Genomic DNA, 27,531 nt, shown 5'->3' with positions numbered 1-27,531 from the left:
TCTCTCTCTCTCTCTCTCACACACACACCACTCCCACTGTTTGCGTCTCTTACATATTTTTCTCAAAAAACTAAAAGAGACGGAGAAGAAGAAAAAGGAAGCGCAGATAATAATTATAATAGTTCGAAGAATCTTACTTACTCTCACTTTAGCTTTGAGGATGAAATAAATTAGACATCGGAGATATACCTCAAGAAATTGTTAGAGAGAAGCCGCTAATACGTACTTATTCGTTTTCTTTTTGTCTTCTTTTCTGTTACGTGCGTTTCTTTCTTCTGTTTCTCTGGCATTGCGCTCTTAAACGCTGTCGTCTTCTCGCTTCAAAGGTAACACCAAGTTTTTTGGATCTTTTCAAACTTAATTATGTTTGTACGAAGCCGTTAGTTGTTTGTTTGCTGAGTAATTAACTGGTGGAGGAAAGTATTGAGCAAGTAAAAACATCGAGATAATGTGTTTGATTAAGGAAGGGAAACTTCCTTTTGGTTTGGTTTCTGATGAGTTGGAATAGAATTTCTCTTAGTTACGTTGCTGGTAAGTTCAGTATTGCAGTGTAATATATATATTTTTTTCCTTCTTTTTTCAGGGGTGTGTTTGGTTTCTGAGAAAATAGGGATGAAAGAAGCAATGTTTTTGACTAATCAGTTTTAGTGTTCATTTATGTGTTACAGTGATGGAATTTTTTTGAGAATTTAAGATTTTGTGAGCCCCTTGATTTTGACACTCCAGATAAATGCCGGTAGTTTGATTGGCATTCTCATGTGACTGAAAAGCTAGCCCCACCCCTTTTCATGGCAATCCATTTGCGATTTTGTTTGTCTTGCTGCAATGATTTTGAACGCTAAAAGGGTTGTCCTTTTAATGTTTGATCCTACTAGCCGGTTTATGGTATTTTAAGGCCAATCTCTTTGTTGCAGGGAGGATAAGTTATTGTTTCTTTCAAGTGAAGTGAACAGGATATGGCGACAATAAGTGATATAGGAGTAGCAGCAGCTATTAATATACTCACTGCATTTGCTTTCTTTATTGTATTTGCGATTCTTCGGATTCAGCCGGTAAATGATAGGGTTTACTTCCCCAAATGGTATATCAAGGGTTTAAGGAGCAGTCCATTGGGCACTGGTGCGTTTGTAGGCAAGTTTGTCAATTTGGACTTCAGGTCATATGTGAGGTTTCTCAACTGGATGCCCGCAGCATTGCAAATGCCGGAGCCTGAGCTAATTGACCATGCTGGATTGGACTCTGCAGTGTACTTGAGGATTTACCTGACAGGGTATGGTGGTTCTCTTATTTTTCGTTATGCTTTGTGTGATTCGAGATGCTTTAGTTTGATAGTAAACTCAACCGTTTTTTTTAATTTTCTTGTTATATTCTAGGCGAACAAAAAACTGGTAGTTAGAGATCTATGTCCTGACTGTTTGCAAATTTGATGTCTCCGATGTTTAGTTTGCTCCACTGCTAATATAAAGTAGACACAGGTTGGTTCTTAAGTAGATGATCTGAGTTATTTGAAGTATTCATAGGAGGCATTCATTAGGCGTTCAATTGCGTGTAGTTTCTTTTTTTTTCTTTTCTTTTCATTTTTTTCTAAATTTTGGTGTAAGACATGATTGCTGCAAATGGAGTAGGATTGAAGAACTGAGAATGTACTGTAAAATTAACTGCTGATCCAAAATGTCATCTGAGTCGGTAAACATTTTTCTGCTTGTTTTAGATATCCCATATTTTTACAAAATCAGTTTAAATTGTTAGCTGTGCTTAGCAAGCACACAACATTGGAGCAAGCTGTTGCTCATTTTCCCACATAACGGTTCCCCTATTTCAAGTTGATTTCCTGCTTTATCTAAAGCCAACCTCTGTCTAGCCATTGAAATTATTTATTGCATTCCCAGAAAGTCTGTCAATATCTACATATGAACAGTATCATCCTCACTTTTGTTGTGATATGGGCTTAGATAATACTTGTATAAGTGATGTATTTCTAGTTCATGTTGTTTTGTGGAAATAATGTGCATATTAGTTGTGTATTGACTAATTAAGTGATTGGCCTTGCCTTGTGCAAATTGATGGAACTCAGAATAACATCTTTTGTTCTTTATTTCTGAAAGTGGTAGTGAGGTTTTCCATCACATTGTCAATTTTTGGTAGTGGCTGGCATTGAGAGTACCTTATACAAGCACAGTTGTATCATGGAAAAACACAAGTAATTTATCAACAGATCGACATTGGCAAAAAACTCAAATAGCTAGGATATCTGGTGCAGATGTGAAAGAAACCTGATTGTCATTTTGGTATTCTTGATGTCTCAACTGTCTTCTTTCTCCTGACCAAACCTTGAAATCTTCTGTCACCATAACGCTACACCTAACTGATTTATACTCGGTATCAAGAGCAATTTATAAATAGATTAATGTGGATAAAAATATAGTAAATAGATGGATATGTGGTGTAATTGCAATTGAAGCTGGTATTTTGATGTCTTAAATTTTTCTCCCCTGCCTCTTCACCTAACCTTGAAAATATGCACAAACTTATTGTCACTGTTCATCAGTCAAAGCCAGCACGCTCTTAGGAGTTTTGGTAGGTTTATTCTGCCCCCAGTCACAAATTGTTAGTCCACCCTTTCTTTTTGGGATGTGCAAAAATGTTTTTCCATTTAACTCATTGAAGAGAAAGAATTTGAGATTTGCGATTTACCCTTCTGTTATAATGGATAGATAAAAGTGGAACAGTTTAGGGAAGTTTGTTGAAATTTACACCGCTAACAATGAATTGGGCTCCTCTCTGCCTTACGTAAGCCGAACCTGTACACCGAGCCCTCTCCTGCATTCAATTGATCGTATTCCTTTAAAAAAGTTGAGGTTTCGACCACTAAGTATATATCTCCTTTAAATAGTTGGGATAATGTTATTCTGAGCATTTTGGAAAATTTTATCCTTTGCACATTCATCAATTCAATTCTTGTCCGTGGAATGGATTTGTCCTTTTCCTATACACAATAGGATTTTGCATTGGGAGCATGTGTTCCGTCATTTGAATGTTATTCTGAGCATAATATTGACTTATAACCTTTATACTCATAGACTCGTTTCTTTTTTTTTCTTTTTTCCTCTTAAGTGCAGGCTTAAAATTTTTGTTCCTATTGCATTCCTGGCCTTCACTATCTCAGTGCCAGTTAATTGGACAAATAACACTTTGGAGCATTCTAATTTAACTTACAGTGATTTGGATAAGCTCTCTATATCAAATATACCCACAGGATCATGCAGGTATACAAGACTTATTACCTTTGTTTTGTTATCTTTCTGCTTTATATCAACTTTTTTTTTTTTTCTAAAAAAAGAAATTAGTGTAGTGAACTATGAACTATGTTGAGTAATTCTTAAACCATTGAAAGACTGAATTTGTTATCTTATGTTTGCTTTTTTATGAAAAAAATACCAATTAAAGTGGAGGGTTTCTTCAAACAACAAGGAGTTGGGTCAACTATTCAATCAAATGATATTGAGCATATTTGCATCTCTTCTCAAGAAAGAAGTGGGCTATTTCTTTGTAAAATTGTGCTCAATTTCATATGTGGCAATTCCGGCAAAAACTCTTTGTTAGTTGGGGGAATAATCTGCAGCCTTTGGTGTGCGGAGCCTGGTGACTAAGAAAGAAATTGATCTAATGAACTATCAAGTTTTTTATATCAAAATTGAAATTTAATATTTTTTCCTTCAATAGAATTTCTTGTTGGCAGAGTAGGTTTGAACTTTTCAGTCAACTTGAATTTTTGGTTGCAGATTCTGGACCCATATGGTGATGGCTTATGCTTTTACCTTCTGGACATGCTATGTGCTAAAAACAGAGTATGAGACAGTGGCTAAAATGAGGTTGCATTTTCTTGCATCAGAGAAACGACGTCCTGATCAATTTACAGTAAGAGCAACTCTATAAAGCACTATGACATTAATTAAAAAGATGGCATGGAAAGAAGGTTGGATGTTTATCATCAATTAAATATATAGGACAGGGAATATGTTTAGAACCAATGAGGTGTTAGATGCACACAGCCAGCCATGCTTTAATTGACTCATGGATGTATTCTTCCCAATAGAAAATATTAGCGTTCAAAATATCTGAAATGCTCAAATTGTTTTGATTCGGTTATGCCTGGTAGCATGAGTCCAGTTGCATGTGAAAGTCTCATTTGTGGATCCACCTGCCTTCTTTTTATGCTAACTTCTTTCAGAATGGGGGGACATGATAAAAAGAGAGAGAGAGAAAGTGTTGTTAGCAAATATTATGGTTATCTTCATTTTTGGTTCTCAAAGTTCAGGTTTTTCATCTTGGTTCCTATAGTTTGTTCTTAGTTTAATTCCACTACAACTTGGTGAGCTTTATTGGATTTAGTCTTTGCCAACTTGTTTTTAGAGTGCTCTTTCAACTGAAAGTTCCTTTTCCTTTAATAGTAATTTTCTTATGAGGGCCAATGGTTACTCTCTTTTAGGTCGGTTGTCAGAATTCGGAAGCAATCATATCCTATATGTTTTTGTGCATATTAGAATCTTGACTTTTATTTCTTAGTAGAATGATAGTTTAGAACTGCATCTAAACACCTGAACAGATTGCATCCTCTGCAGCTTTTGATTGTAATCAAGTTGAAGTTCTGTAGCATATATTTATATAACCAGGTCATTCCTATAAGTTGGAATACTTTGAAAATGATCTCCTTTGGGCACTCTTAGTAACTCTTTTCTTCCAGCTCCTCGTTTATGAAGTAATGTATTTTTGGTGTAGGTACTGGTTAGAAATGTGCCACCAGATCCTGATGAATCAGTTAGTGAACTCGTGGAACATTTTTTCCTGGTTAACCATCCTAGCGATTATCTCACCCATCAGGTTTGATCCTATGCGACAAGTACATATACCAACAATACATAAATACACCCACCAGCACACATGCACGCACACCCACCCAAAGAGAGACACGGAGAGATGAAGAGTGATTAAGTGCTTTTTGTTGTTATAAGACTAGTTATTTGATTCCATAATATGACTGTGACATTAGTTGATCCACAATTTCATAATAATCACTCAGATCTCAGAATGAGAACTTGTATGTGACGTGGTTCAGAAAAAAAGATCTTATATGTGATGATATAAGGGAGAAAAGTTTTCATGTAATAGCTTCACCTGGCCTTCAAACTCCTTTGTCACTTGGAACACTCCTGAATCTGACAAGTGCAATCTGTGCATATCTATCTCTTGATTTGTAGGGGCAGATACAGAAAAAGATCCTAGAGTGTCTGAAGTGGGACCGGGAGAGTAAAGTCACAATATCTTCATTTTTTCTTTCATTGGAGTTTAAACTTCAAAAGATTTGCCAGGGTAAGAAAGAAAAAAGAGAGGCGGGAGGGTTCCCTAAGTAGGTGATGTAGATTTTGATGCCACAGAATGGATCCAGTTCCTTTCTCCAACAAGCTTGTCTTATATTCGCTCAAAATTCTAGTTTGACCATTTACTTTTCAATTGTACTGTCTATGAACTACAACAGCCATTCTTTGGAAGAAAATTCTGCATTGCTTTTCTAGTTTTATACCATCAAGCTTATGCACATCATCTAACTGAAAAGTTCATCTTGTTTATATCTTGTTAACCTATTTGGCCCAAAACAACTGGTTTGAGTAGGTGAATCATGTTATGATTCTTTTCCCTTGGCTTAAACATTTGCATGCAGGTTGTCTACAATGCTAATGAACTTTCTAACTTAGTCAACAAGAAGAAAAAGATGAAGAATTGGCTTGACTACTATCAAATCAAATATTCAAGAAACCAATCCAGAAAGCCTTCTCTCAAGGTATTCATTGCTAATGGTGTCCTATTGAAGTCACCGTTATCTTTTATTTTCTCTCCCTCCCTCCCTCCCTTCCAGATGTAGTGTTCCTACACTCAATTTACACGACAATTTACGAGAAAATGTTATTCAGATTTTAATCACTAACATGTAGTGCTAATTTATTTTTCATTGAGCAGACTGGTTTCCTTGGCCTTTGGGGGAATAGGGTGGATGCAATTGATCACTACACATCTGAGATTGAGAGACTATCAAGAGAAGTAAGTGGTACTTTTAAATTATATGTTTTGCATTTTTGAGTGTATTGTTTTACTTTCTTGCAGCGTGAAATATTTGTGCTCTAACTTCATATCTGTTCACTGACATTTATCATCATTCAAAGTAAAGTTAGGCCTTTTTAGGTCTTGTTTTCGTCTTATTTGTGAAGCTCTTATTGTTTTTAATCAATTGTTTGTTCTAGTTCAGTCATTATTTGTTGAAGGTCTGACTTTGTTGAAGCATTGACACCATAGCACAGAGAATGTTCTAGCTCTGAGATTTTTGCATTGTGAATGAAGCTCTGGTCACTTAATTGTATACATGAATTTAAATAGCCTGTAAAGTTTTGTAAACATCTAACAATTAACTAATGTTTTTATTATGAATTTTGTTGAGGTAGTCATCTCTATGCTTTCAATTAACCATATTTTCTTTTGAAATTAACAATTGCTAGATCTCCTTGGAGAGAGACAAGATTGTTAACAATCCCAAGTCAATCATGCCAGCAGCATTTGTTTCCTTCAAAACTCGATGGGGAGCCGCTGTTTGTGCACAAACACAACAATCCAGAAATCCAACTATATGGTTGACTGGGTGGGCTCCAGAACCCCGTGATGTATATTGGGATAACCTCGCAATTCCATTTGTTTCGCTCACACTAAGAAGGCTTGTTATTGCTGTTGCGTTTTTCTTCCTCGCCTTCTTTTTCATGATTCCCATTGCATTTGTACAGTCCCTTGCGAACATTGAAGGAATTGAGAAAGCACTCCCATTCCTGAAACCTATAATTGAAATGTGAGTATCTTTTTCTCAAGTGTGACCTTATATTCTTAGGAAAAATAGCTGTGCTCGTCATTTGTTTGGTTCACAACTGCATATCATTTAATTATATCATATTAAATGCTTGTAATCTACATGATTGGACAAAGTTATGATATTATATCAGTATAGCTGTCTTTCTTCCTCACCTTCTTGCTTCATATCATCTCGGAAGCTCCTTAAACTTTATTTTGAGAAAATTGTGCCTTTTATTTTCATGAAAATTTGCTTCACTCCTTATAGACTTAACCTGGCAGCAAGCTACTGACTTGTATTTTTTTTATTGTGCAATTAAATCAAAACAACAGTTCTAATCCTTCTGGTAAAACACTAACCTCTAGGCCAAATTTTAGGTTAAGATAAAGGCAGAAAAGGTATATTTGACATGTAGGAATGGAGATCAGTTGTGCCAACTTCTTTGGCTTAGCTCATACTTTTTTGAAAGAAATAATCTAAGTTCTGTTTTTGGGCATCGGAAAGCTGTAATGCCATCTTATGCCAATTTCTAGTAGATAACAGGAAATGACATTATGGTGGATTCTAGGATGGGGATGAAAAGATGGAAACATGTTGCAGAATGATATTTAGCTTTCTTCAAAAAATGTTATTGGTTTTTTTTTTCCAACCTGTCTTGGATGTTTTCTTTTTCTATGGATGCGAGTCAATTTATTAGAGTTGAATCATCAAAGGTTTGGGTGTGTTGTAGAATGATTCATTCAATAAAGTAAAATATGTTTGGGTGTGTTGTAGAATGATTCATTCAATAAAGTAAAATATATGGGGAGAAAACATAGAATATCATTTCAATCCTTTACCAAATTTGTGCTTTGTTTTCCGTTGCTTTAATGCAATTATCCCCTGAAATATGGCAACCTCTTGTTTTTCATGCAGGAAAGTGATTAAGTCATTCATTCAAGGTTTCCTTCCTGGAATAGCTTTGAAGATATTTCTTATTTTTCTACCCTCAATATTGATGATAATGTCTAAATTCGAGGGATTCATTAGTATATCAGGCTTAGAGAGGAGATCTGCAGCTAGATATTATATCTTCCAATTCATTAATGTGTTTCTTGGAAGCATAATCACCGGAACTGCATTTCAACAACTGGATAATTTTATCCACCAGTCTGCAACTCAGTAAGTTCTTCTCATATGTTCTACGCTTCCAACTCACCGGACATGTACTTGTATGCTTTGTCCATTAGCTGCTAGAGAAACTAAACATCACATGTAAATCTTGATTCATTTTGCATTTTAATTGAATTATGATTCTGCTGTATGCTTTTGTGTTTGATTGTTTAAGTAGAAATTAAACCTTCCGAAGGGTATGTGGTGAGTAGGATGCTCCAAGTCTAATAATCTTAAAATTTTGCTTCAAGGTGCAGTATTTAGGAATGAATTACATTTCTTGCTATTCAATTAGTTCATAATTACTTACGAGTTTTATTTTTATTTGACACCTTAAGCGAATTTTTGCAGAATACCAAAGACAGTTGGAGTTTCGATTCCTATGAAGGCAACTTTCTTCATAACTTACATAATGGTTGATGGGTGGGCTGGAGTCGCTGGGGAGATCTTAAGATTGAAACCCTTGATAATCTATCACCTGAAAAGCTTTTTCTTGGTGAAGACTGAAAAGGATAAGGAAGAGGCGATGGATCCAGGAACTCTTGGTTTCAACACAGGGGAACCACAAATACAACTTTATTTCCTACTTGGCCTCGTCTATGCAGTGGTGTCGCCTATCTTACTCCCTTTCATAATTGTATTCTTTGCCCTCGCATATGTTGTATATCGTCATCAGGTAAAAATTTGAATCACATCCAGAACTGTCACTCAAACTACAATTATACATGTGTAACGTATATGCAGTTCGCATTACAAGCACTAAAACATTATTGGATTGTGAATCCTCACTGAAAATAGATTGCTGCATGAACTTGTAGATTATAAATGTTTACAATCAGGAGTATGAGAGTGCCGCGGCGTTCTGGCCTGATGTTCATGGACGCATCATAGTTGCAGTAATTGTCTCACAACTGCTGCTAATGGGATTGCTGAGCACAAAAGAAGCTGCTCAGTCCACACCGTTGCTCGTTACACTCCCAATATTGACAATATGGTTCCATTTGTTCTGCAAGGGTCGATATGAACCTGCTTTTGTTAGATATCCATTGCAGGTATGTTAAATTGTGCGTATTTCTTGAGACAGAGTACACGCAGTTTCTGCTGTGTAAAATCTCAAAAACTTTCTTGAATAATTTCATCACCTCCTTTTCTGTCATTTCCATTGTTTTGCAGGAAGCAATGATGAAAGATACGTTGGAACGTGCCAGAGAGCCAAACCTGAACCTGAAAAGCTTCCTTCAAAATGCTTACAGCCACCCAGTTTTTAAAGGCGAAGATGGTAGCGACGGTGATGAAGCACCCGGAGAGTTTGAGAAGGAACCTGATCTGGTCCCAACAAAGCGCCAGTCTCGAAGGAACACACCATTGCCAAGTAAACATAGTGGTTCAGTTTCATCCTCCCAGCGTGAAGCTCAGGATTATCCTCTTCTCTGAAACTGTTTATGCGACATTAACTTGTGTGTAAATGCGAGTCCTTGGGAGATTAATCTGGTTGATATTTCTTCAGCACAGAGGTTGTACATAGGATAGACTACGAAAAGAGATAGCGAGCTGTGCAAAAGAACACAACACGGAAATAGGAACAAACTCATGTCTTAGGTTAGCGGAATAATTTGTTTATGCAATTGCCGTCGTAAATTTGGTTTTTTTTTTTTTTCAATATATATATTAATTATTCTCAAGGTAAAGAATACCTTGTTAATTAATTAATTTCATAAACTCAGATTCAAGTATTCTACTCATTCTTACCAGCTGTTTGGACGCAATGTAAATTATATTTTAAAAAAATTAAATTTTTTTTTGTTATTAAAAATGATTTACTTTTGAAAATTTTGGTTATGAATAATGATATTTAATTAAATATTTTATTTTTTAAATGTTACATTAATTAAATTCAAAAAAAATTAATTGAATAGTTTGTAATAGTTATTTAAACAGACAACACAAATTAAATATTATATTTCAAAACTATGATATTAATTAAAATTAAAATAAATTAATTTATTAATTTATAATAGTCCATTAAACCGGTGAATTGGTTGACACTAGAAAATAAAAGATAGTTATTATGTGAATAAAATATTTTTAAAATTTTAATTTAAAATGTATTTTCGAGTCTGGAATAAAAATATATATTTTAACTTATAAAATATATTTAAAAAAATTCATAAATTTTTTTGTATGTAAAACAACAATTAGTTTATACAATTAGATCAATTAGTTACCAATTAAGTGGGAAAATTAAAAATTAAGTTGCATGTTAAACTGTGACGCTTCAAAAACATAACATATTTAACTATCTATCTTATTACACTTCAAAAATACATTTAAATATCACTATTTTTTGTTCGAAAGAAGATAAAAATATATTATTAATAAAAATTGTTATTATGCAACAACTTTTAATTCAATATTAATTTAAAAAACAACCGATTATAATTTTATTAATTAAATAACAAGGAGATCTGGCAGGCTGGCATGCCACCAAATTAATCAGATAGAAATGGTCCCATTTCCTACCTCAACAACCTCCTTTCATTCTTTCCTCCTCATTTCCCTCCCTCCCTAGGTCAAGAGATTGAGAGAAACAATGGAGGCAGCAGCAGCTGGGGATTTGGTATCATCAAGAATTGGGCCTCGAACCATCACCGCATCGTCCTCTTCTTCTTCATCATCATCACCCGCGCCTCTTATACCATACAACCTTCCTCTCCTCTCTGCCTTGCTCGCCTGTTCTCTCGCTCAGTTCCTCAAGATCTTCACCACCTGGTCCTTCCCTTCCCATCCCATTTTCATCTGATTTGAATATTGGCCTTCTGTGTAATTAATTTATTGAGTTTAAATGTAGATTATTTCTTGTCCTAGATGCTCAGGTATAAAGAAAAGAGATGGGATTCTAAAAGAATGCTTGACTCTGGTGGAATGCCTTCTTCACACTCTGCAACCGTTACAGCTCTAGCTGTGGCTGTAGGTTTGCAAGAAGGGACGGGATCGCCTGTTTTTGCCATTGTTGTTGTCTTGGCCTGTGTTGTAAGACGCCCCCTTTTTCTCTTGTGGTGTTTGCTTGCTTATATCTTACATATTCCCACTCTGGTGGTGTGGCCTGACTCTTTGCTGTTTTTGATAATGTTCGCTAACATTGGCTTCCAACTTTCTTCACAACTTGATTAGTTTTATAAATTTTTTTCCCCTTATTGTATTGATTTGAATTGGAATTACTTGGTGGGCTACTTTGAAGCTTTAGTAAAATTTTAATTAAGCAATCTCAGTTTTGTTTTTGTTTTTGGAGGTTTATGAAGTTCTTCTTTTAAGGAAATTTTAGTGGTAAGGGAAGAATTCGTACTTTTCCTTCATGCTTGATGTGCATTTTTTGACAATGAAAAAAAATGCATTTTTACATTTTTTGTGACTGCCATGATGACTCACTTCACTAGCTTCCAACCAAAAGGGAGGGGAAAAATCCTGGCATATTGTTTGAGGAATTACTTGGTTCAAATTTCATGTCTTGACCTGGAGTCTCCTTTGATGTAAAATTTAAGGTTAGATTAGTATGTTTCCTTGTTTGAACCAAAGGAATGAAAATGATATAAGTAGTCTCGGATATTCAAATGTGCCTAATCTGCAATTGAAATGATGCAGTGGAGGATCCTAGAATAATTGATTGGAGCGGTGGAAATTTCATTGAACCTAAGCATTGCTAACTCTGCAAGTGAAGATATTTGTTGATTTCCCTTCTCAGTTCTCTCAAAAAAGAAAGTTTTGCTGCAATCCCAATATGCTTTAGACCAAAACATTTAGCACAATTTCGTATATAATTTCCCATTCCAATATCTAGGTTTTAATGGATTGTTACAGGGCAGCCTTAAAAGCTGGTTTAGCTGGGATGCAGCAAGTGTTGTCAAGTTTATAATCTAACCTGATTTATCCTGCTTTTGATCTGGATGATTTGATACTAGCTATAAAATTCATAGGGTTGTAATGCCATTTATGTTTTCTGTTTAGTGTTAATCCCTCATTAATCATGAAGTTTGATTCATCCAGTTATATTGTTACGTGCTATAAAATTCATAGGGTTGTAGTGCCATTTAGGTTGGCATGATTGGCTTTTATATTTTCGCAGGTGATGTATGATGCTTCAGGGGTCAGACTTCATGCTGGTCGGCAAGCTGAAGTAAGTCATCTTGACACATTTGGCAAATCTAGGTTGCGTTTTTTGTTTGCTTCTAATATTGCAACTTGCAAGTGCATTTGGCACATCCATAGGTGTCTTTTTGTTTCTATTGCTTTACATGATTGTTTTTTTGTGTGCCTGTTACAGTTGCTGAATCAAATAGTCTGTGAGTTTCCTCCAGAACACCCGTTATCCAGTTCTAGACCTCTGCGCGAATTACTTGGACATACTCCCCTTCAGGTTTATTGCATTATATACTGCATTTTGCTTCAAAAAACAAGTTCTCTGTTTTCTGCTTGTATTTTTTTTTTTCTTATTAGAGTTTGTGTATTCTGCATTTCAAAAGTTCTCGATTTACTGTCAAATGATAAGCATCCAGATGAGATGCTAGTTATTGTTTACTGGCTGCCGCAAGCCTTATAATCACACTTCTTTACTCACGCTGTAGACAAAGTACCTTGACATTGTAAATTGGAAACATCTGTGTGAAAAATAAAAAAGAATACTAAATGGCTTATGATAGCAAGATTGGAAACAATAAATACAGGGATAGAGAAAAAAAAAAAAAAAAAAAGGAGAAATGAGACATGGAGACTTAAGCAAAGAAGTGATAGTCGTACACGTTGATTATGCAAACAAAATCTCTATAGAAAGGTGGTTAAATAGCATTTTCCCTGCTTCCAAAAGGCACAGGTTGATAGAACTGGCCATAAAACAAAGTTTGTTATTGGAAGGCTTTTATGATAAAGATGTAGCCAAGTTTTGGCATATTCAGTGACTGCTGAGGGAAGAGTTTTTATGTTCTTGAAATTTGAAAACAATTTTGTGGAGAACAATTTTTAAGCGGAAGGATGAGATTTTAGAAATCATCACAGCAAGTCAATTAATAATATTTGAATTTTATTTTTTCATGATTCCTTGCTAGATTATGTATACTTTCCAAATCCTTCCAAGTGGGGTGCAAGGAAAATGGGAGGATGTTCTGTCATATCTCACAATTATTCCATGCTAGTTTGGGTAGAAGCTTGTTAAACGTATTGAGATTGACATTCAAGTGCAAATAACCAGCTTATTGCTTTGAACAGGTTGTTGCCGGAGCTATCCTGGGATGCATTGTAGGCTACCTGATGAGAAATACTGATTAGCACAACCATCACTTATTATTTACAGGCTACAGGCCCTTATTCGGCAATTCCAGTAAAGAGTGGAAGAGCTGTTGTATATTATAGCTCCAAAATTGTTGGAAAACAGATGTACAATTGATGCCTGGAAACTGGGAATTTTATTGATTCTGTAATATATGTAAAACGACATTCATGAATAAACAATGCTTCCAGAATGAATTTAGTGCAGCTATTGTATCTGGCATCTTTGCAATTGAACTATAATGTCCAGGTGCTCATTCTATTGTACTCAAATTTTATTTTTTTACTCTTTTTACTAGATATTTTTTTTATGGTCATGTTTCCCCCTTGATGTTTTTTATGTAAAATAGAGGTAAAGGTTATGAATTACAGCCAAGTGAGATTTGTATTTATGTATCATGTATTGTTATTCATGTTGCAGGTCGTGCTACATGCGTTGTCCGGGCATTTTCAACGTTTAAAAAAATATAAATTGTTTAGTGATGCTCAACGTGTTTCAAGCAGGGAAAAAAAATCATGATCATTATCTCTAAATCAAGTTTCAATTTAAAAAGAATGCTAATACTAAAAAAATCCCAGATAATCTTTAAACTTACTAGATAATTTGTAAAATGTATCCTCAATCAACCTTAAAACTTTTTTATCTACTTTTTTAAGTAACTTGTGTTTTAAATTAAACTATACAAGTTATTGATAAAGTGATTGAGTGAGTTCAAATGTAATTTAAATAATCGATAAAAAATATAATTTTAGTTTTTTTTTAAAAAAAAAAGATTTAGATGTCTATATATTATATTAATTTAAGTTTCGCAGCTTAATCCTCCAAACTCACAACCTGGGCAATGAATTTCACTTAGTTTAATAATATTTTTTATTTAATTATATACTAATAAAAATAGACGCTTGCAAAATTGATTATCAACCCAACATCAACACATTTGCTTAGGATAACAATAACCTCATAGAATGCAAATTAAAACAAATTAGAAAATCTAATTCTCAATTAACTCAAGCTAACCTATCAAACCATGCATATGGATCATGAACTTTATCTATTAGGTTGAATAACTTTTTTTTCAAAACTTTTTTTTATTTAATTATCCGATAATAAAAATAAATGATCACAAAATCAAGCACCAAATTAACGTTGAACATGTTCGACACTGTGATAACCCCATAAAAATAACAACAAAAAATATTATGAAGCTTGATTCTCAATTAACTCAATTTAATTCATCAAACCTGTGACTTAGGTTGTGGATTTCATTGTTTTTTTTTTTCTTCCTAAAATCATCATTTTTTTTATTTAATCACAAGATTAAAAAAAAATACACTTGCAAAATTGAACATCAACCAAGTATCAAAAAGCTTACTAATGATCGATATAAACATAAAAAAAAAAAAACAAATTAAATAACTTATAAAGCCTTATTCAAATCCAATAAAATATTGAATAATAAAAACAACAATAACAACAATTAAATAATAAAAAACCAATGTTAAAAGTTGAAACTAAAAAAATTCAAAGAAAAAAAAAAAATTGCCAGGCAAGCGAGCTTAGCTGGCCAAGGCTTGATATATATACACTTGTAAGATAAAGGGAAAACATAAATAAAGTATAAAGTTTTATTCAAAATCAATAAAAATAATCAAATGATAAAATTAAAAAAAAAAGAAAGAATTTTTTTGAGGCTTGACATGTATTTGTTTTGTTAGAAAAACTAAAATAATTTATAAAACCTTGTTCAATATCAACCAAATAATAAAGAAAAAAATTTAAAAAAATATATTTCAAGGCTTGATATGATTTTTTTAGCAAAACAATGAAAAATTTAAATAAATTATAAAGCCTTGATAAAAAAAAAAAAATTGAATGATAGAATTGAAAAAAATAAAACATAATGTTCAAAATTAAAATTAAAAAAAAAACAAAGAAAAATGAGGGAAGTGAAAGGTCTAGTGTGTGGGCCACGGTAGCCCAATACACCTGGACTTTTATAAATATACCCAAGCAAGCACACATGGGTCTTATTTATTTATTAAAGGACATATAACTCTTTTTTTTTTAAATAAAATTACAGCATAAGATAAATCGCTTGTTACTCTAGATTTTGACCTTCATAAATGATAAAAAAAGTCAAGTTGTCAACTTTTGATATTAAAAGAACTCATCTTCACTCATTTTTCAATTAGCAAGGCCTCCAGTAAATCCCCTTGTTGTTTTAAATTAGTATTTAATTGGTTTAAAAATAAAAAATCAACTGAACAAAAAAAAAATCCCAAGGCTTGAATTTGCAAAATAAAAAGAAAAACAAAACACCTAAATAAAACTCTGCTTATTAAATTGAATATACCAGCACAAAGGATAGCTAGTTTTACCTCTAAAAACAGGCTATTCATTAACGTTTTTTTTTTTTCCATCATAATTTGGCAACTCTCTCGCTCCTTCAAACCCAATTATTGAAATATAAGTAAAATAAAGTTTTAGACAAAATAGTTTCGTGTTAAAACTAAAGGGACCAAAGAAAAATTTGACAATTTTAAGGCATAAAGGCACTGACTTGTATTTTTTTTTTAAATGCCTCCCATTTTTTACTTTGTTTTAATTCTAGTCCTCTCAGTTTCAATTTTCTCTCCAACAATAAAATTAATTTTTTTTGTGAGATCAAGCACTAGCTTGATGACAATGATTTATTTTTAAATCAAAATAGCCTTAATTGAATAGATAACCAACCCCAAATCCTAATAAATATAATACCGAAGGATCAAATTAAAAGAAAAATTATTGAAGGAAAAAAAAAAGAGGAAAAATAAACAAAATTGACACCATTGTATTTTTAAAAATCAAAAGCCTCCCATTTCTCTCTCTCTCTTTTTTTCTTAAAATTCTGGTCTTAATGATCTTTTCTCCTTTCATAACTTGGTTTTGATTTACTTGAAATCCATTTTTCGTGTGTATTGCTGTAATTTGAATGAATTTATGTAACTCGTTTGCCTTCATTACCTCTTCTTATTTATTAGTTATTTGTTTCACAATTGTGTTGTTTTATGCAATTTTAAATTTATGTATTTTTTTATTTAAAATTAATTTTTATCATTTTTGAGTATGTTAGTATCTGTACTGAAAAAATATTTTTTGAAAAAAATTAAATTTTTTTAATATATCAATATTAAAAATAAAAAAATATTATATTAATATATTTTAAATAAAAAATACTTTAAAAAACTAACTTTTCACCACGCGAGACTGACGACACCGTAGCTTCCTTGCCCTCCCCTCCTCGAACCGAACCCAATTCAAAACACTAAATTGGAGGGAAAAACCCAAACTTAAAATTTTCACCCTGTTTTTGTTTAAAAAATCAAACTGTCAGTGCTGAATTTGAAAGGAAAAGGAAAAAAAATGGGAGAAATTCTAAGCCCTAAGCAGAGACTCCCCAGGATTCAATCCCCAACTTCTCCTTTCTTCTTAGGCTCCAACGACGACAACCTCGAGCGTGCTCAGGCACGTGCTGCACGCGCCGCCGCTATCCGCCGCAAGATCATCGCCGCTAACTCTCAACCACCGCCTCTTCAAGATCCAGATCCCTGCCTCGACAAGCAGCAGATCCTCGATCTCTTTCATAATTGCATAAAACTCGCCAGCGAGAATGTCCGGTTCTCTCCCCCTCTTCTTTCGTACCTGTTCCTCAAAAAATATTGAGATTCTTAATGTAATTATTGTTTTATTTTTGGTGTTTTGGAGCAGAAAATAAATCAAAAGAACACATGGGAATTGAATTTGATTGACCATCTCGCCGAGATCATCAAGGTCGAAGAAGAAAGTGATACTGAGACCAATTTCCAAAAGGTAAAACATCAGTTTCCTTTTTCCTTTTTATTTTCACGCAAAATTGATAGCATTGAATTTGGGAATCTGTGCAGGCGAGTTGTACCCTAGAAGCTGGTGTTAAAATCTACTCATTAAGGGTAGATTCTGTGCATTCAGAGGCGTATAAGGTGCTTGGTGGGATTAATAGAGCTGGTCTTGAAGATGAACCAGGTTGGGTTTCTTAACCCACTCCATTACACATCTAACAAGTTAATGACTTGAATTCAAAATTAGACATGTTAGTTTCCTACATTTTAGTGTTACTGGGTTGTGAATTACAATTAGAAAAAGCTGTGTTATTAATGTTGCTGCATAATTCATGATCTTTTTATGTTTGTTGATCTCATTGATGTTGTGTTATTTGAATGAAGGTACTGTGGATGGTGTTAATGCTGACAATGGACACGAGGAAAGCCATTCGAAAAAAGAGACTGAGAAAAAGGTTGGTAGCTTCCTGATTTACAGACTTATATTGATTGATTAGATGAACAAGTAGAAACTTACAGAAGACTTTATGCAGATATCACCTTTGTCAACATTGGAGCCGTCTTTTGAAGCTCTTAATGTAAAGAAGTTTGATGGTGAGTGATCACACATGAAATGTTATATCTCTGTTTTTAGTGTGGGAATTAAAATTTTGTTTATGTTGGAAATGGGATTTTTCATTTTCTTTTCAGTTGCATTTGCTGTGGATCCTTTGTATCATCAGACATCTGCACAATTCGATGAAGGTGGAGCCAAGGGTCTTTTATTGAACAATCTTGGAGTGTATGGTGGATGTCGAGTGCTTTTCGATTCACAAGAAGTACCGGGGAAGTGCACATCATGTGAAAATCAGCGTGAAGGGCTTGATATGATTGAGCTTTCTTTCGCTAGAGGTGTGGTGTTTGCTTTTAGTTGCTGTTTTCTCTTCTTGCATTCAACATTCAAATACTTATTCGAGTCAGTGAGCGCCAGTTTCTCATTTACTTTCCAGATTACATTGAACAAATGGTACTGAACATGCGGACAAAGGATGAAATTTCACCAACTCTTGGGATTATAGTCGATCAATTTGATGAAGACAACAAAAGGCCATTAAATATTTTTCCATCTCACCAGACATTCGCTGACCAATTTCATGAAGATGATAGAACTTGTAATAATGAAGTTGAGTTCGATGGTGAAACACATGAGAATTGTGGACCCTGGAATGTAGATCAAGATGACCAAAGAAGTGTGATTGATGAGGACCCCATTGGTGCAGATACAACTTTTCCAAGTTATCATGAGGTTTAAGCTATGCACTAACGGGACTGTTTTTTCCCATTACATTTCTATCTTTGATTTTTCTGTTCATTACTTTAAAAAATAAAAAAAGAAGTTGCTGACAAGTTGCGATCAATTCTTGTAGGAAAGAGAGCCACATTTGTTCGATAACCCAGATACGGATGACAGATTTGACAAAGTTGATTGGCCATTGTTTTTGAGTCTGGGATTTACATCAAAACGAAATGATTGGGCAGGTCCTGATCATTGGAAGTATCAGAAAGTTAAAGGTAAAACTTTTGTGCCAGTGCATGTGATATCATCAGCATTTTGCACTACTAGTCCATTTCATGAATTGTAATTTGGAAGCTGCTCTATGGGTGCAGAGGATCCTTCTACTACAGAAGAAGGATCACCAGTAATAACTAAGAGACCAAAGACCAAGAAGAAAGCAGAACTTGATATTGATTTCACAAAAGCCTTGGATGAAGAAATGCCTGATGTCTTTGCTCCTCCCAAAAATGCGAAGTCATTACTTCTACCTGCAAATAGACCACAGTGTAATACAACACTGCCAGAAGATTGCCATTATCAGCCTGAGGATCTTGCTAAGTTGTTTCTTCTACCTAATATAATGGTAATGCTTATTACGGAACTTCGGGATTGTTTGCTAATTCTATCGAAACATTATTCAGATATTTTTTTTGTTAATGAAAGACTTCTTGTGGTTGCAGTGCCTTGGGAAGAGAAGAAAAAAGTTTTCAGGTAATTATTTTTTCAAGACATACTACACAATTTTCTAGAATAATCCAGCAGTTCCTATAATTTTATTCGTATTTTTCTTCCTGTTGCTTTGAAAGTCCAACAGTTTCTGCATATCTTGCCTTGTCAGTTGCATAATACTATAATTGAATGCAATAAATCTCGTACTCATCGCTGCATATTTTAAAGAATTTGTACGTCGTTTGAATTAATCCATTCCTTAAATGTTTCATAGCTGTAATTGTCTTAATAATTATAATTGGATCTTGGTTCGGAAGTTTGGTGTGAATTATTCCTTTCTTTTCTTTTGACTTGAACCAGTCATTTTAATAACCATTTGATCAAATCTCAAATTGTAGAAATTGTTCTTGTTCCTCATTACTAGAAAAGTGCATTCATGTTCTGCTTCTTCATTAATAAGACACGTGGAAGTATCTGTTTTCTAGTCATCTCTTATTTTTAAAGGAAAAGCCCCGTATTTAGCTATCAAGTTTAATTGCAACCAAAACGATCTAACTTGCAGAAAAGGCATGGCCAAACTAGAACATTAAGCAGTGAGTAGAATACTTAAATATGCAATGAGGCATAATAAGCGGTGGAGGGCCTTGCTGCCACCGTTCACGGAGTTGAGGAACACTTCTTTGCTGCTCTGATTTGTCATTAAAAAAAAATAAATCAAAGAAGAATAAAAAAAGAATCATGCTATTTTTCCTCTCATGAATCATTCTCTTTTCTGCTTTTTCTGAGCTAGTATGATTATTATTGAAAGTTAGATATAAAGAGGAAAACATACGAGAGAAAGTATTGAAAATGTGAAGGCTAAGCTTCTAACTTTTAGAAGGCAACAGTTACGTAAGATGGAACATAAACTCAAGCGTCAACTGAAAGCGACTCATCTTGCTCAGATTATCCCTCTAATATTTCAGAAAGGTTTCATTCGCTGCTTTCTAGCAGAGATATGCTTGTTTATACCATTTTCTACATGGTATGAGGAATCTCTCATTATAGATTTCATCAGAATGTATGGTGCAATCGAAAATTTCACTCATTCCTTCCAACTAATTATTAGATGTTATTGTGATAACAATCGTTTCATTCCTTGCAAACTTCATTTAGCTCCATGAAATAATGTAACAGTCTGTATTTATCATATGAATTGTCTGCATTCACAATAAAGCATGTCTACAGTTTCCAATTCTGGTTATACAATATTTTAGATGAAACGAGGCAACAGGCAGATGATTGCGGACTACTGCCATCATGGGATGGTGAAAATGCCTTTGCTGGCCAATTTGATGATGGAGATGCCTATAGTGACGTGGAAGACCCCAACACACTCGTTTCCCAGCCTCGCCAGGTTGGTCTATAATCTCGTTCTAGAGTATGTTTGATTTAGCACTTGTTTTCATACATCATTTACGAGACTGAAATTAAACAGTAAGGAGGCCAATGAGCTTGCACCAAATCCTAATTTCTGCTTAAATTTAGCACATGGTCAATATGCCACTTCAAGTGCTAGTCAAATGCTGGAAAAATTCAAGTCATGTTCTTATTTTCGTTTCCTACATGTAACAATCCAGGTAAATAAAATCGAAGTACACTATGACAAGGCTTCTAAGCAAGTTGATGTCCAGACACTAAAGGAAACTCTTTGGCACCACATACAAGAATCTCCCCAAATGCCTGTCCAGGTGTGCTTATACTTGCACCTTTTTTTCTCCTTTTTTTTTGTCTTGATTTTTTGAAGTAGAAGCTGTAGCAGGACTCAATCCTAGGTAACTTGTGTGTTTTCGTAAGGTTGAATCAGCGAAGCTGGAACCACTGTATAGAATTGCTACTACTATTTTATAGTGTTCACTGCTGTTTCCTGCCATGAAAGACTTGTCAGTTGAACCTTACAAGCAGTCATAAGATCTTGAAAGTTGAGTTAGCTCAGTTTTTTTGGGAAGAAAACGTGCAGAGAGCAGCTTTTCCCTTTCTGGATATGAAGTTTTCATTGCCATCACCAACATTAATTTTACCGAAGTATAGAAAAAAAGGGCTTCAGATAAAAAAAAAAAAAAACTGAAAATGTAGTTCTGAAATGATAGGGGAAAAAAAGAAGAGATGTCACCCTTTTGTGTTTAGATTAAAAATTCCTCAATAAGATGTCCAAGTCTTCAGAGCTTGATTAAACTCTCTATAAGTATGCATAAAGAAGGTTAGCTCAGCCAGGGATATCCATGCCCTCTCTCTTTCTTTGGTTGTGAACTGAACTAAAAAATATATTCCAGATGGTTCACATGACGTATGTTGTTTAATGAGAACGTGGTTCTATCGAACTAATGTTGGGAAAAAGTAAAGTCAGTTATGGAAAATTATCCTAGAATGCAAGGGTTCGAGGCTAAGTAAAAAATAACAATTTAAAAAATTTATGAAAGTAAAAAAAATAGTAATCAAAAGAATTTTTAAAAAAAAATTAAAGGATGAAATTATAAAAAGTTTAATTTAAAAAATTATCTTAAATAAGATAAAAAAAAATCAAATCTATCAGATAAAGAAATTAAAGGAGAATAAAATAAAAAAAAGTTTATAAATATTTTTAAATAATATAAATAGTAATTAAAAAATAATAATAAAATTTTAAAGAAAAAAAATAAAAAGTTGTTTTGAAATTTTAGAGGGTTTATTGTGAAAATTAAAAAAAAGAAAAAGAAAAAGAAAAAACCTGCTTGCGCTATATTAGAGGTTTGTAAGCCATCCATGCCCTTTAGGGAGAGAGGGCTGTTGATAGGATTCAAATAATGCTATAAAAGTCATTGTTTAGTCATTGAATGTCCTTTCACACGTTGTCTATAGCTTGGAAACATTTCACATGATATGTGCAATACATACGCTAATAAATTTTGTTTTTTAAATAATATTTTATATATATTAAAATATTAAATTGTTCCTCATAAATTTAATTATAACAAAAAAAAAAATCTAGACACCAGTAAAATAAATTTTATTTTTAAAGACTATTTTACTATTATGTAAAAATATGAAAAAATCAAGTTATTCCTAATTAATTTAATAATGATAAATAAACTTATGAAAAAAAATCATATTAACTCTAATAACAAGTTTATTGATTTTTTTAGAAGGAAAAATTACTGATTTCACTTATCCAAATCAAGTCTAGGTGTAAGACTCAGCAATCATGTTTTTTTTTGGTAATAAAGCCTGCATACTTTAAGTAGCCGTCCTCCATCGTCTCTTTGGTTAGACAAGCATCCTCATTTGAAGTAACGGTAGCTAAGTAAAGAATGCTAAGGTAGATGTATCAAATACAATAATCATACAAGAAATAAAAACGTTCGCCACTTAAGGAGGGGGTGGCACTCGATTGAGGATTGATTGAGGGATTTTAATTTGGAATCATTTTGTCATGTATCATTTTAACCTATGGATCAGAAAAGGGGAGAGAGGTAGCAAAAAGATGAGTTAACTAAAGTATTTACAAAGGATTGACTATCCTAACAACTTGTACACAAAGTTGTCCTAAAATGAAGAAGATTTGTGTCAGTGATCCAACTAATTTGGAACTGACCACAGAGCTGGGTTGATTATGCAATTTACACATTTTCGGGTCATAGCATGTATTAGTCAAATAAATATTTTGTCAATAGCATTCTAATCTCATGGCCCTTCAATCTACCCCTGTCATTGTATGATATTGTGGTGACTTTTAGCTTGTCGATTCTAAATTGTGGTGTTGTTGCTGGTAACCTTCATGGAAATGATTTCTTTCGATATCTCTGCAGGATCAAGAAGAGGCAGTGTCTTTCAGGGATCTCTTGGCTAGTTTTCCTAGTGATTGCAGAGCTGCTGCAACTATAAAGGAGATTTCTCCTCATTTGTGTTTCATATGCCTCTTACATTTGGCTAATGAACATGGTTTGAGCATCCGTGGTTGTGCCACCTTAAATGATCTCAGCATACATTTTCCTCAATGACGGATTGAACTGGTATGAGCTTCAATCAGATATCCTCTTTTTGTATTTTGTGATTAAAATTGTGTCAATGGCGGTGCATGCCATGCCCTCTACCAGAATGTACATCTTTGAAGCCTGTTTGTATTGTAACGCACCCACAAGCAGAAATGTTCTTGCCTATCATTTATTTATGGATTCTGTCTTTTTTTTCATTGATGAGGCATTTTTTAACTATTAGAGTTTGAATTCTATTTTGTTTGGTATTGTGTTGTAAGGTGTTTTTTAAAAGTATTTTTTAATTTAAAATCATAAAAAGATATCTAAAAAAATCAATTAAATGTTTTTTTAGATAAAAAAATATTTTAAAAAAACACGCTAACACAATATTAAAATATATAATATAATTATTAAAAATCCTTGTTGTCTAGTGCCCAATTATATTGCAAGAGGTTGTTAGTTTAATGTAGAGGTGGCGTCATAATAATTATAATAAATTAGTTTCTGTGCAGATAAAAAAAAAATAGGGAATGTGATTTTCTTGTAGTCATATAAACAATTCATTGTGAAGTCACATTTACTTCCGTCCTAAAAGAAAATTATGTCTTAAAATAAGAAGTATTTTTGTTTTTTCTATATTTGAATGAACAATAAAATATCTATTAAATCTTTTTATTAAAAAAAAAAGTTAAATTATTGATCAAGAGTATTTAAGGCCCTGTTTGTTTCAACATAAAATAGTTTTTTAAAAATTACTTTTCAAATTTTTTTGTATTTGTTTGCCATTAAAAAAATAATCAATGGAAAACTCTTTTTAGTTAAAGGAAAATTTGGCTTGGTTTTCAAAAAAATATTTTCTTTTTATTTTGAGCATAAAACACTTTTCAGAAGTTGTGAAAAATTTAGAAATATCATATTATTTGCTGATAATATTAAATTTAATCTTCAAACTTTTGATTGATATATATATTTTGTTTTGAATCTTTTTTTTTTTCAATTTTATCCCTTAGAATTTGATTTAATTTGGATTTTATATTAACTTTTGTCCTTATTTCATGATTGTTATTTGCTTTTCTCTTATTATTTTTTTAATTGAAACTTTTTATCTATTAAATTTGATCCTTATTCTTTTGATTGTTAATTATTTTTTTTGAAATAATTTATGATATTTTAATTATTATTATTTTAATTTCATCATCTTTTAATTTTTTTTATCTATTAGATTTGATTCCTATTATTTTAATTGCTATTTATTTTATTTGAGATAATTAATGAAATTAGATTTTTTTTTTAATTTCATTTTCATTCAACCTTTTAATTTGTAAGATTTGTTCCTCATTATTTTAATAAACTTGAAAAAAATAAAACATTAATAAGTTATTTTTCACGTCATTTTTCATGACATAACCAAACATTGAAAAATATTTTCCAACTTATTTTCCATGACACTACTAAATAACAAAAAATAATCCACTTTTCAGGATTCCACTTTATAAAAAAACCACTTTCTAGCAAACAAATGAGGCCTAAGTCTTTTTCTTGTTATACATAGTGAAATTATAAATATGCTCTTGGATCCAAGAAATTTAATTAATTGGAATTAGGAGTACTAGGATCTTTTAGCTTCAATTATTTTGTTTATTGTTGGTTTGATAGATGATGATAATATAATTTAGCATTTAATTAATATTTTTTTCAATTTGAAAAATTGCTGGCATGTGTTGTACATGTATTAGCGTGTAGAAGTCGTCGTGCACTTTGGGTGATGTAAGCGACAACTCCCAACAGTGGAAAATATATTTTCACTATCTTATTTTATTCTTTTATGTCTCCTCTTCCATTTGAGTGACGCATGTCATCATATGATGGTCGGTTTATCACCAGTGATCCTTTCTTTTTTTCCCCTTCATTTCTTTTTCCTACATTGAGAAATGCACTTTAGTCCTCATTGTTATTGGAGTTTCCAATTTAGTCCTTTTATTTTTTATTTTTTTATTTTATCCTTTATTTTTCGTTAAATTTTTATTTGTTTTCAATTTAATCTTTCAATTCTAATGCAATCCCCCAGTCATAATCTTAAGGTGTTAATAAAAAATTGAAAATTTAACTAGGGGATAAAATGTGTTAATTAAAATAAATAATAATACTAATAAAAAATGAAATGATATTGAATTATTAGAAAGGAATTTTTATGTACGATGTTTTAAAAGTGAGTTAAGACGGATTTTCTGGTTAAATAAAAAATACATAAATTAGATAAAATGATATTTTTATAAATATTGATAAAATTTAATACATATATTTAAGTTTTGGCTTCCTTAAGAAGCTAGTTTCTTGTCAATTTCTTGATAAAAACACATAAAAAGGCTAGATTAAGAGATTTAAAAGGGGTTTAAAGGATCTAAACAAGAAATCTAAAGACTTTCCTTGAGTTTTTAGCACTTAAAAGTGAGTATTTGTAACAGTCTCAACTTGTAGACTCAATATATATATTATTGAAATTTTGTTTTCAATTTAGTAAAACTCCTCAATAATATCATTTAAACTCCATTCTATAATTTTTCTTTTCAATTTAGCCAAAAACTCCTCAATAATATCATTTAAACTCCATTCTCTAATTTTTCTTTTCCACTTGGCCAAAAACAACCTAGGGAAGGAAGTGAAGATTCTTCTTTTCTCTCTGAACAATTCTTACTCTATTCATATAATAACATTTATAAACTTTCATCTTCCCATAATTTCCAAACAATTGTGTTAAACCTCAAATTCCCGAAATTATTCCTCTTTTGGCTAAATATTCAATTAAAATGGGGAAAATTAATTTTGTTTCTTTTATTTAAAATTAAATACTTACCCAATCATAATTCATGCTTTCTAACATGGTTCATACATAATTTGCATTATTCCTATAAATTATAACATAAATCCACAACTTCACATAATCATAATTTTGCATAATCCTTCATCAAACATAAAATTAAAGGAATTAATCATTTGGAGCATGTTATTTATCTCACTTTGATAAGGATTTAAAGAAAGAATGCAAGGAAATCAAGTTTTCTTCTTCTCCCTCTTCAAACCCTAGCTTGAAATCCTTTCTTCAATGCACTCACCACATTAAAATCAACCCCCTCCTGGTGTTTAATTAAGTTAATCACTTTAATTAGTGCAATCAATGAGAATTTAAGTAGAAAAATCACACAATTCTTCCCCCTCTCTTTTTGTTTCAAGCTCACGTCTAAAGAGAAAAAAAAAATGAAGTATTTATAGTCGAACTTTTACTTATTTACACATTGGCCCCCATTTCTTCTCATTTTTATTTTTTGTCACTCAACTCTTCTTTTTACTTAATTCACACCATAGCATCTTATATTTTATTATATTGTATCCAATTACAATACCTAAAATCATTTTATTTAATCTATTCGGTATTTTATTTATTTTACTCAGATTATAATTTAGTGAATTTTCACAGTATTTTTGTGACAACCCTAATTTTTTTGGATAATATTGTATTTTAGTAAAAATATGTTGATCACATAAGTGAAAAACAATTAATTTTTTTTATTTACCAAAATTTTGACAAAATTTCCTCTATATTTATCATATTTCATGTTATCGACTATATTTACCAAAAAACCTGTATAATTCCAAAAAATTATTTCTCAAACTTGATTCGAGCACCCCAGATTAAAATCATCTAATCCATAACACAATTCACATACATACATAAATACATTCCAATTCAATTTCTCTTTCTCATATTGTAAGTTAAAAGTAAACAACAACCTGGCCATATAAACATTCATTCATAAAGTAAAAAGAATTCCAGAGTAAATAAAATAATCATTCAAGATTAGAAACATTAAAGAATCTCAAATCCATAGAAAGCAAAACACATTATCTAATATTGACTAATTGAACGAGAAAAGTAAAATTCATTAAAAGAACAAATGAACTAACATACTTATCATGGAAAACTAATGAATAATATGAAGATCGTAGAAATCTGGATAAAAATGCATGCTTTCTTTGTAGGTGAGATTCGACTAAGACTAGTCTAAAGTTATTGAATTTGCTTATTTAAAATGACATGAAATTTGTTTTAATTATGTTATTTGAAGTATTTAATGTATGAGTAAGAAGTTAATTTGTATGAAAATTGAAGAAAAAGCCATGACTCTATTTAAAGTAAGGTTCGACTTAGGATGAATTAAAATAGATGGGTTTTGTTGGAATAATTACTTTGATATATGAATCTACGTGTGTTAAGTGAAATAGGTTATGAAGGGTTAAAGTGAAATTAGAAAGGAATTTTAAAATAAACTCATGTCCCTTTT

At 32.3% G+C, this 27,531-nt stretch overlaps 3 protein-coding genes across 5 annotated transcripts; all 3 read left to right on the top strand.

Moving 5' to 3' along the window:
* LOC118039037 (CSC1-like protein At3g21620) lies at positions 1-9,793 on the top strand. Its single transcript, XM_035045640.2, has 12 exons — positions 1-326; positions 915-1,270; positions 3,120-3,266; positions 3,783-3,918; positions 4,780-4,881; positions 5,720-5,839; positions 6,016-6,096; positions 6,549-6,889; positions 7,805-8,050; positions 8,393-8,717; positions 8,860-9,093; positions 9,215-9,793. The coding sequence occupies exons 2-12, from the start codon at positions 957-959 to the stop codon at positions 9,473-9,475; spliced, it is 2,307 nt and encodes a 768-aa protein (XP_034901531.1). The 5' UTR covers positions 1-326; positions 915-956; the 3' UTR covers positions 9,476-9,793.
* A 728-nt stretch (positions 9,794-10,521) lies between these two features.
* Positions 10,522-13,674, top strand: LOC118039113 (uncharacterized). 3 transcript variants are annotated; one of them, XM_035045754.2, is made up of 5 exons: positions 10,522-10,810; positions 10,915-11,071; positions 12,162-12,212; positions 12,360-12,452; positions 13,298-13,674. In XM_035045754.2, exons 1-5 carry the CDS (start codon positions 10,632-10,634, stop codon positions 13,355-13,357), a joined length of 540 nt encoding a protein of 179 aa, XP_034901645.1. In that variant the 5' UTR covers positions 10,522-10,631; the 3' UTR covers positions 13,358-13,674. The 3 variants fall into 3 exon arrangements, with proteins under 3 accessions (XP_034901645.1, XP_073260276.1, XP_034901703.1); XM_073404175.1 differs by having other exon boundaries at positions 10,670-10,810; positions 10,890-11,071; XM_035045812.2 differs by having other exon boundaries at positions 10,672-10,810; positions 10,907-11,071.
* A 2,949-nt stretch (positions 13,675-16,623) lies between these two features.
* On the top strand, positions 16,624-23,406 carry LOC118039246 (condensin complex subunit 2). The gene is made up of 13 exons (XM_035045936.2): positions 16,624-17,009; positions 17,106-17,207; positions 17,282-17,399; positions 17,600-17,670; positions 17,749-17,809; positions 17,906-18,106; positions 18,205-18,500; positions 18,622-18,766; positions 18,863-19,113; positions 19,211-19,241; positions 20,456-20,595; positions 20,819-20,929; positions 23,024-23,406. The coding sequence occupies exons 1-13, from the start codon at positions 16,761-16,763 to the stop codon at positions 23,213-23,215; spliced, it is 1,968 nt and encodes a 655-aa protein (XP_034901827.1). The 5' UTR covers positions 16,624-16,760; the 3' UTR covers positions 23,216-23,406.
* Positions 23,407-27,531: the final 4,125 nt, after the last annotated feature.

Source organism: Populus alba, chromosome 14 (assembly GCF_005239225.2).
Source record: "Populus alba chromosome 14, ASM523922v2, whole genome shotgun sequence".
Classification (NCBI taxonomy): domain Eukaryota; kingdom Viridiplantae; phylum Streptophyta; class Magnoliopsida; order Malpighiales; family Salicaceae; genus Populus; species Populus alba.
Note: the sequence above shows the minus strand (reverse complement) of the source record. Positions and strands in the feature narration are given on the sequence as shown.